Source organism: Falco rusticolus, chromosome 10, assembly GCF_015220075.1.
Source record: "Falco rusticolus isolate bFalRus1 chromosome 10, bFalRus1.pri, whole genome shotgun sequence".
Taxonomy (NCBI): Eukaryota; Metazoa; Chordata; class Aves; order Falconiformes; family Falconidae; genus Falco; species Falco rusticolus.
In genome coordinates this window covers 11,871,730-11,880,798 of record NC_051196.1, presented here as the reverse complement: position 1 = coordinate 11,880,798, position 9,069 = coordinate 11,871,730, and the positions used below count along the sequence as shown (strand labels likewise).

The 9,069-nt window shown below is 41.0% G+C and overlaps 1 protein-coding gene across 2 annotated transcripts; it reads left to right on the top strand.

Moving 5' to 3' along the window:
* Nucleotides 1–207: 207 nt before the first annotated feature.
* PRRG4 (proline rich and Gla domain 4) lies at nt 208–8,728 on the top strand. Of its 2 annotated transcripts, XM_037401656.1 has the most exons (6): nt 208–262; nt 983–1,098; nt 4,050–4,213; nt 5,443–5,491; nt 6,220–6,355; nt 7,088–8,728. In XM_037401656.1, exons 2-6 carry the CDS (start codon nt 993–995, stop codon nt 7,314–7,316), a joined length of 684 nt encoding a protein of 227 aa, XP_037257553.1. In that variant the 5' UTR covers nt 208–262; nt 983–992; the 3' UTR covers nt 7,317–8,728. The 2 variants fall into 2 exon arrangements, with proteins under 2 accessions (XP_037257553.1, XP_037257551.1); XM_037401654.1 differs by lacking the exons at nt 208–262; nt 7,088–8,728 and having other exon boundaries at nt 587–1,098; nt 5,443–6,297.
* The last annotated feature ends 341 nt before the right edge of the window (nt 8,729–9,069 follow it).

Below are 9,069 nucleotides of genomic sequence, written 5' to 3'. Positions count from 1 at the left end.
TGCTGGAAACGAAGCCCGGGCTGCCGCCCTGCTCCCTTGGGCCGCCGCCCAGCGCCCGGCTGTCCCGTCCCCTCGGGCTGGGGGCTGACCGGGCGGCAGGGCAGCCCCCGCCCGCCGGTGCTGGCTCGGCCGTGGGCAGCGGGGGCGGCCCAGGTACGGCCCTGCGCCTCCGCCGCGCCCTTTCCAGGAAGCGCCGCCGCCCCGAGAGGCGCTGTCCCGCCAGCCGCGCTCCTCAGCTGCCGCCGGAGCCTCGCCGGGACAGGTAGGGCTGCGGAGCCCCCCTCGCCCCTTCCCCAGCGGCGGACGGGCTGGGGGGCGCCGCCGGGCCGGTGCCCGCCGCTGCCCCGGAGCCTGCCCGTGGGCTTCGGGGGCGAGGCTGGTGCCGGGGCGGCGGCGCCGGCTGCCTTCGCGGTGGGCGCGGGCGGGGCGGGGAGAGCCCGGGGCCGGGCGGCGGGGGCTGTGCCCGTCCCAGGCGGCGGGGCCGGCCTCGGTGCCTCTCGGCAGAGCTACGGCCCTCCCGGGGAGGGGAGCGCAGCACGCCGAGCCGTCGGGGGCTGCCGCGGGCTCTCTGCTGGCAAAATGGATCCTGTACGTCTGTTTACGTCGGGCGGCACTTCCAACCCGGCGTAGCTGCGCTGGCAGCAAAACCGCCGCTGTGTTGAGTTCGGGAGCGCACCTGCCGCCCCTGGTGCGGGCTCTGCCCCGCTAACGTGCCGGCGGGGCGGGCTGCTGCCGCCTCCGGCCCCTGCTCGGGCGCGGAGGGACGCGGGGCCGGGGGCGGTGTGGGAACTCCCCGAGCGACACGCAGGACCAGTTCGCATCGGCGTCTTTCCTCGGGGACCCATTAGCCTCGGCGGCTTGTGGGTGCTTGCGGTAGATGACATCACGTATAGGATTCATTCAAGGTTCATCAGTGACGCTTCAGAAGATTGCGTTGTCTTTTGTTTTGTTTTGTTAACTCACGCTAGTTTCTGCCCGACAGATACCACACCATGTTTGCGGTTTTGGTGCTGCTGTGTCAACTGTGTGCGATGGTGTTTGCATTTCCTCACTGTGCAGGGAGAGTAAATGACATGAAGCAACCTGAATGGAAAGACGGTAACTTACTTCTAATGTGATTTTATGTTTTCAAAAATAAAACTGTATTTAACTTTGCTTCTGCTGAGAAATCTTTTTATGTATGGAAATAGTTTCGGTTTTGTTGGGTTTTTCTTTACTTCATTAAAAATAGTAAGCTGTTTAACACTTAGCTTTAGAATATTTGAATATCACCAACTGAAATGGCTGATAATTGACTTGGGTGTCAATACTAAATACTCATCAGTTCCAGTAGTTAAGTGCAGACTGGGACAACCAAGCTTTCTCTAGGATTACTATCATTGATATAACCAGAATCCTCTTAAGTCACATCAAAATTCCCAAAGTTTGAAATCCGTATTAAGACAGTGTTGTTTTGGTACTAATTGAGCATATCACAGTTGTATATCTGAAGTTGCTCTGCATTTGATAGGGCTTCTCTGCTTGTTTTTTGAGATGATATTTTTTTCTCAACATAACACCTTGAAAGATAAACAGTGCTGCAAATGCAGTTCTTCACCTTGGAGGGAGGGAAGCAGAGAGGAATTGAGGTAAAAACAATTTAAAAGTTCCCCAGGACTCCAGTAGTGTGATGCTAAGCTGTGTGATACTTAACATTTAAGCATCAGGGCTTCAAAAAGGAGTTTATAACTTAGCTGTCAGGTCTCCTCCACGGATAAGGAGTGCTAAAACCTAAAGACAGACTTTAAAGAGTCATCACACTGAGCAGGAGGCTCCTTTGCAGTAGTATGTTGAGCAGAACACATAGCTAGCAGAAAAATGCTTGAGACAGGTTATTCATTAAAATCCATATTGCTCTGGGGCATAAAACATCAGGCTGCTTCTTTCCTGTGAGTTCATGGCAGGGAACCCTCTCCGGACAATAGGCCCACACCACTCCTCCATTTAAAAGAGCTGGAAAGAGAGGGGCCCAACCCTTTATCCAACTAAGTAACTTTGTCCAAGCAAGTAGAACAGTTGCCAAGAATGTGGGGTGCCTGCACTGAGAGGTTACCCCTTCAGTGTTTTCTGAACATCTTTTACCCACAGTTACTTTATTGAGCACACGGTGTGGATGCATTTTTAATGGTAAATGCTAGGTATCCTAAAACTGCATTTACCATTTTGGTGAACTGCAGAACGGCATACAGTTCCCTCACATATAGGAGAGAATTCAAATTGCTCTGTTTCATTCTCCAAATACAATCTTAATCACCAGGTTGCAGGTAATTTGGTGATGGAAATAGGTGTACTTTGACTGTGTCCTACAAAGTGAAAAACGTGCGCATAAATGAATAAAGACTATTCCAAAGAGAAAAGAAGCATATATCACTGGGAATTAGGGGACCAGGGCTCCAGGCAGCTCACCTGTACACTCCACGTTAATTAAAATGCATCAATTATCTAAGTTAATTCAGAAGTATAACTAATGCTACTTGCATGGTAAGGAGTGAAACATTACTGAGCAAAACTGAAGATCTGTTTCAGAAGACTGAAGTTACTCTGGTCATTTGCTCTGAACCAAGAATATTGGTAATATTTTTTCCCATGTAATTCTTACGGTTTTTTTAAATTTATTTTATTATCCTTCTCTCCGAATACTCTTAGATATAGCATAAATATTTTAAGCTTAGATTGTCTTGCAATTACTTTAGAATAACAGATTGCCCTTCCTATGCAAATGTGTGTGCACACATGTGGCTCCTTCAGTATATGCTGTAATAGTATGTAAGTTATATACTGTAATATTCCTTCAATATACTACAATATTAAAGATGTAAACAACCAATATGCAAGTTACACTGCAGTTTTCCTAGTTTTCAGAGCAAACCATTTTGAGATACCATTGCAAGATCTAACAGTAAGTATTGGGGTAAAAAGTCCTGAGTGATCAAACAAGCTAAAAAGAACACAGAGCTAATTTGTAGCGGAATAACTTTACACTGCATCTCATCTCCTTTTTTAGCCGTCTGGCTTGGTATGTAACAATGCTGTTTCTGCATTACTCTTGCAAAAATAATCCTCTAGTTGTTTTACTTAACCATATCGTCTGAATTTCTTGGAATACAGATTAGGCTTTCACTGTAAACCAAGCCAGAAAACTAGTTTGGTCAGATAAAGATTTAAAATGAAAAAAAAAACCAAAAACCAACCAAAAAAAAAAACCCAGTAGCAAGAGCAGGCTAAAACTTGACTATGGAAAATGCCTGGTGAGAAAATGCATTCCTGTATTCCAAAGCATTCTATAATTTCACTAACTCTTCTGGAATCTCACCTCACAACTTCGTGATGTCTCACAGAGCCTGTAATAAGCACAAAAGAAGAAAAGAATTAAATGTCTTCAGACGTGCCTGTTGTTACGGACTAATTTAAAACAAATAAACTTGGCAATATGGCAACCTTTACATAAAACTTACTGCCACAGTTGTGAAAAGAGAACAAATGCGGAATGAACAGAACTCTGCTACCGTGATTTAAAATACAAATGATGAATGTATATTGAGGATCCTTTGAAGAGATTCCCCGCCCCCCCCCCCCCCTGCCTTGCCTCCTTCTTCCAGTAGGTCAGTGTCTTGCTGGGTTTGGACCTGACTGAATTTCTGCTTTCTGTGACAATTACTTTGTTCTTCAGAAAAAACCTGATGCCCACATCCCAGAAGGGACAACGCCAAAACGTGAACAACTTTAACATAATCACGGGAATCAAATTCTCTTGGCCAGTATAAGGAATAGCTGAAATGTTTTACAAGAAAGAAAAACACGTTTACTTTGAATTGCATGGTTAGAAAAATTAGCAGTGAAAAAGACATTTTAGGAGGAGACCATGATATTTCTTTTTCCTATACGTAGTTGAGAGATGCTAGGGGAAGAAGTCTCTATGTGCTTCTTTAGGATATTAACCATTCTTTAAAAATACAAAATTTAGTGATTTTAACTTGGTTTAAATCAACTTAATTTTTTTTTTTCATTAGTGTTCACATCAGAAAAGGAGGCAAATTTATTCATTGGACGACATCTTCTGAATAACAGATTTGATTTTGAAGCATTCACAGCTGATAACCTGGAAAGAGAATGCCTTGAAGAGCTGTGCAATTATGAAGAAGCGAGAGAAATTTTTGAAGACCCTGATAAAACGGTAGCTGTTCAAACTGAATTTAATATACCGAAGGAGGTTATTAAATCATTACTGTATCTAAATACTGTAGCCCTTCTGAAAACAGCACTTAAAATGATTGCTTATTTTACTGTGGAACAGAGGCCCCAGTTAGATGGGGTTATTGCTTTAGATAAGCAGTAAATACACTTGAATATGTACTGTTGTCTTAAAGACAATTCTGCAAACAGATACAGATGAAACTTCAGAAGTATTGCTACTGAATATACCTATACGTGTTTTCAAAATGTCTTTTTTTTTTTTTTTTTTTAGTAACTTCTCAGCATCCAATTTGAATGTGTTCCACATGCTTTATGTATTAACTGGCTAACTGTCTTTGTGTCATGCCAAAGAAGTGTTTTGGAAGAGAGGAGTATGGAGCAAATCTACTGTTCAGCTATTGCTGAGTATTCCTATAGCAGTATCTTCTAAATTGCTACCTAGGAAGAAACCTTGTATAAAGAAAGAGGAAAAAAATCCATAAGAAACCTTTCAGCCCAATAGTGGAATGTGATGGCTGTCTGAAGACTGGTTCTTGCCCTTTGCGATTCTAGGCATGCTCTGCACTAACCTGCAGAAAGAGCAAGGAATGCACTCCTGGTCTGAAGGCAGAAATGTTAGTTTGCCATTGCTAGCATTTTCTTCAGAAGAAGGTGAAAGTGTTAAATTGGATTCTTGACAATGGAGTCTTTTTGCTGAGCAGCAAAAGTGGAAATTATAACTAAACACATTTAAGGCATAACAGTCATGCAACATAAAGGTTTTTCTCTTAAATGATTCCGATTACTTTTCTTAGCTGATAGGAATTCAAATACTGTTCATGCAAATGCCTGATTCTTAAGAACTTGACTTTGCCTTATTAATACTCTTCTGGAGGGATTTACAAAGATTAATTGTAAGCATTTTTTTAGTGTCAGAATATATGCTAACTTCTACTGTAACCAGGCAGAAAGATGAGGTATCACTGGACAGCCGAATGCACTTTTCTCTTTCACCAGCTGCCATTTTCTTCTTTGTGAAATTGTAACTTTTATGCAAACTTGGATGTATGAGAAAAATATGGTGGGATAAACAAATGCAAATCCTTCAGCAGGAGTTGCTTCTGTTTATGCCATTGTTAAATTTTGCCTGCGGTACCATATTAAAAAAAAACGCCGATAAGCCTGCCAATTATGTATCTCACATAAATTTGATCCTTTGTGTTTTTACAGATGGATTTTTGGAAAGACTATTCAACTAAAGGCCCTAGAATAAAAATAGGTAAGTCATCTTTTTATTCATTTCTTATATTGCAATATTTTGTGTTTGTTATAATAGCACATTTTAAAAAATGCACCATGCATCATTCCATTAGCAAAATCAGAACTGATCTTTTTACTGAAATTCACTGTGAACCGTACAAGTATATTGCATTGACTGATACTGATACAATAAGACATACTGAGGCGTCTCATAGTGGGATCCACTATAAGTGTGTAGGTAAAAACAATTTCATTTTCTTGTCCATTTCTTTTTTGTATTATTACATGATCAGTAAACTTTGCAGTGATTCTGTGGCTGCTTTCTATGGTTTTCTTTTGTTCTCCCCCTCCCATTTCTTTAATAGTAATGTAATGGTCCGATTTAGATTCAGAGTATTCTTATGCCAGATGTTTTATTAAAATATGGTCAGTATGACTTGAGAAAAGATCTACAGCCTGATCAAGGTCACAAGTACATGAAGTAACATTTGGAAGGCATTAGAAGACAGACATGTCAACAGTTTCATGTACAGAAAAGGCAATAACTATTCACTTTTGCTTTAAGCTGAATGTGAATGATACTCTTGAGCTGTGTTCCACAGATATTAAGGCTTCTCACAGAAAGCTAAGACACTTGTGGAAAGGAACAGCCTTACAGCACAGCAAAAGTACTATTTTACAGTGTATATCAAATGCTCTGTAGATGGAAAGAATGCATAATGAAAATAACCAATGTTTTCTCTTCAGGTGATGAGACGCTACAAAAGATTAATGTTACAGGACTTCTCATCAGTCTAGTTGCCGCTGGAGTACTGTTAGTTATAATTGCACTGCTTATTTTCTACTGCTGCAAAAGTAGATGCAAATCAAGGCAACCACGGGGGTAAGGAACTTCACTGCTTAAAAAACCCCAAACAACCAAACACCAAAACAAATTCTTGCTTCAGAGTGGAAATAAATATCACTGTGGGTTGGTCTAACTGTATCCTCAGAGAATCCAACGGGAGTTCTAGTTCTTACTTCCCTGGAAGCACAGTTAGGTGAGCACTAGCAGTAGTTATGCTGAAGTTAATAACAGAAGAATGTAAAACAACACTTGCGTGAGCTGACGTACCTTTGGGGTTTTTTTTTGTGTGTTCTTGGTTCCAAAACATTCTTACTAAAAAGATGGAATCGTTTTAATAGGTTGTGGCCTGCAATGGAAAGTCTAATGTGTTCTGTTCACTCTTTGAAGTAGGCTGTGTGCTCTTCATGTCATGCAGCCTACCTCAGATGTGAGATGAGTAGGTTGGAGGAAATGCTTCTTTACCAATTCTCTAGCCCTGCTTGCTCCTTTATCCTAAACCTGAAAGGAATACAAGAGGATTCTGTGCTTCCTCTTCCCTGTAAATTTCACATTATTGAGCTGTTCTTACCCTGTGGTTTGGAGACAGTGTTTGGCTTCTAGTCTTTATGATCATTTAAGGCAAGTGTTTTTTGTTGTGTTTGGTTTTGTCATTGTGTTTTTTTGGTGGGTGGTTTGTTGTTGTTTTAGTTGTGTAAAAAACCAAACAGACTTTTCTTTCTTCCCTTTAAAACAAAAGCTGCCACTTATAATGCTGTTAACTTTGTTTAGGTACTTGGATTATGCAAGAAGTAGAAGACGTAATTCATCTAGCATCTTCAGAAGGCATGAAGAATTTTCTTTAAACCCACTTCCTCTCAGAACGGATGATTCAGGACTACCAACTTATGAGCAAGCAGTTACTTCAGATGGACAACACAACGTGCCACCACCCCCTTATCCAGGGCCCCCGAAAGGAGTACGTGTAATTAAGAAGTCTATGTCACTTCCTGCCCCTTAGTGACAAACCCCCTTCTGGGGTGAGGGGGGCTTACTGAAACATAACATGCTTTTTTAAAAAGTGTGTGCTACCTTGCATGTTGCAAGACAGTTTACAAAAATGTGAAAGATCTTTAGTGCAACTAGGAACAAGTGAAGGTCCCACATGGGGGTGATCGGAGGTGATCTGTTCCAAAGGCTGCAGGATTATTCTCTGCACAAGGTTATTGTGCTAAGGACGGAACGCATGAAGACTAAGTCTTGTACTGCCACCCCCTTCCGTATGCACTTTGAGCCATCCCACTGTGCTATTGATGTTTCATTAATAGTTTCATGTGTTTTTTCTTTAGAAGGAACAGTATTTTTAATTGGTTTTATTGACACTAATCATTCTTTGTGACTGTTAATACTGTCAACCACCATAAAAAGTCTACTTTGTTGTTTGATGTATTCACTTCATTGCTGTGTGAATTTTCTATTCGTTCTAGTAATAGATTTGAGTATGAAAATTATTTAATGATTTGATCTTTCAAATTATACATATCACTGCTTCTGGATTACACTGTGGATTACAATGATTTAGACACTACTCAATTTTTTGTATTTTTGTGATTACAATTTTGGATGAAAGGAACCATTAATTGCATGGCATGTTACCCATTTGACAAAATGCACTTTTATCAAATGGTTTTGGTATTCAGCGTTAAATACCAGCTCGAGGAGAATGAGTACTGTGGGTCAGGGGACATTAAGCAAATAGCTAGAGATTTGTCCCTTGTTAAAGAAGTACTCAAGTTTTACAGGTAATGTTTGTCTTGCTGTTTAAAAATTTAAACGTTGAAAAAGATATTTAGCTTCTTGAATCAAAGGCCAAACTACCTCTCAGAAGCACTTTGCATAAGTTTGTATTGACCTGCTGGGATGACAAAATGATACCTATAAGTAGAATGAAGCATCATATTAGATAAATAACCATTATCCACAGAGCAATAGTCAAGAATTTCAGGGAGTTACTGTTTAACTGTATCAACACAATTTCTATATCTCCAGTTGTAGCCACCCTTAACTTTACATCTTACTAAAATATCAACCCCCAGCATTATACGGCCTACAAATCTTGCCGTGCTGAGCAAGTCACAGTCCGAGACTGCTGTCCCTTCCCACAGGAAGCCGTATTAGAAGGTCTTGCAGGCAGCAGGTTGGGCTGGTGTTTTCTTGTGTTACAATAGCTATATTAGCTGGACACATGCAATGATGGTTTTTTTACAAAGCAACAAATTCTGCCCCCACCTGGACATACACACACTCCCATTTGACCATTGCTCACAGCAGCAAATGGTATTCTAATTTGGTGCCTAAAATGCACTTTATATTATAAAGATTGAATATTTATATGTAACATTTTGCTGAATTTTGTGAGGTTTAACATGCTAGAACCTAATGACTAATTTAATGGGACTGACAGGAGCGCTTTCAAGGAAAGGCATTTTCAGAGTGCTTGTGAGGATTCAGATTCTTTAATGTTACTAACAGTGATGTACTCATCCGGCAAAGTCACATTTAAATAAACTACAGAAATTGTACAGAAACCTATTTAATCACTTGACATTTGGTGGTTCTACTCTTCTTAAAAATCATCTGCAAATGATTCCATGCAATGCAAGCAAAAACCTTGTCCTTCATAATGAACAAAAAAACTTTAAGATGGTGTAACTGTTAAAACATCAATGCTGTAGTACTTTGGGCAGTAAACTGTACCTTCTGTAGGGTATTAC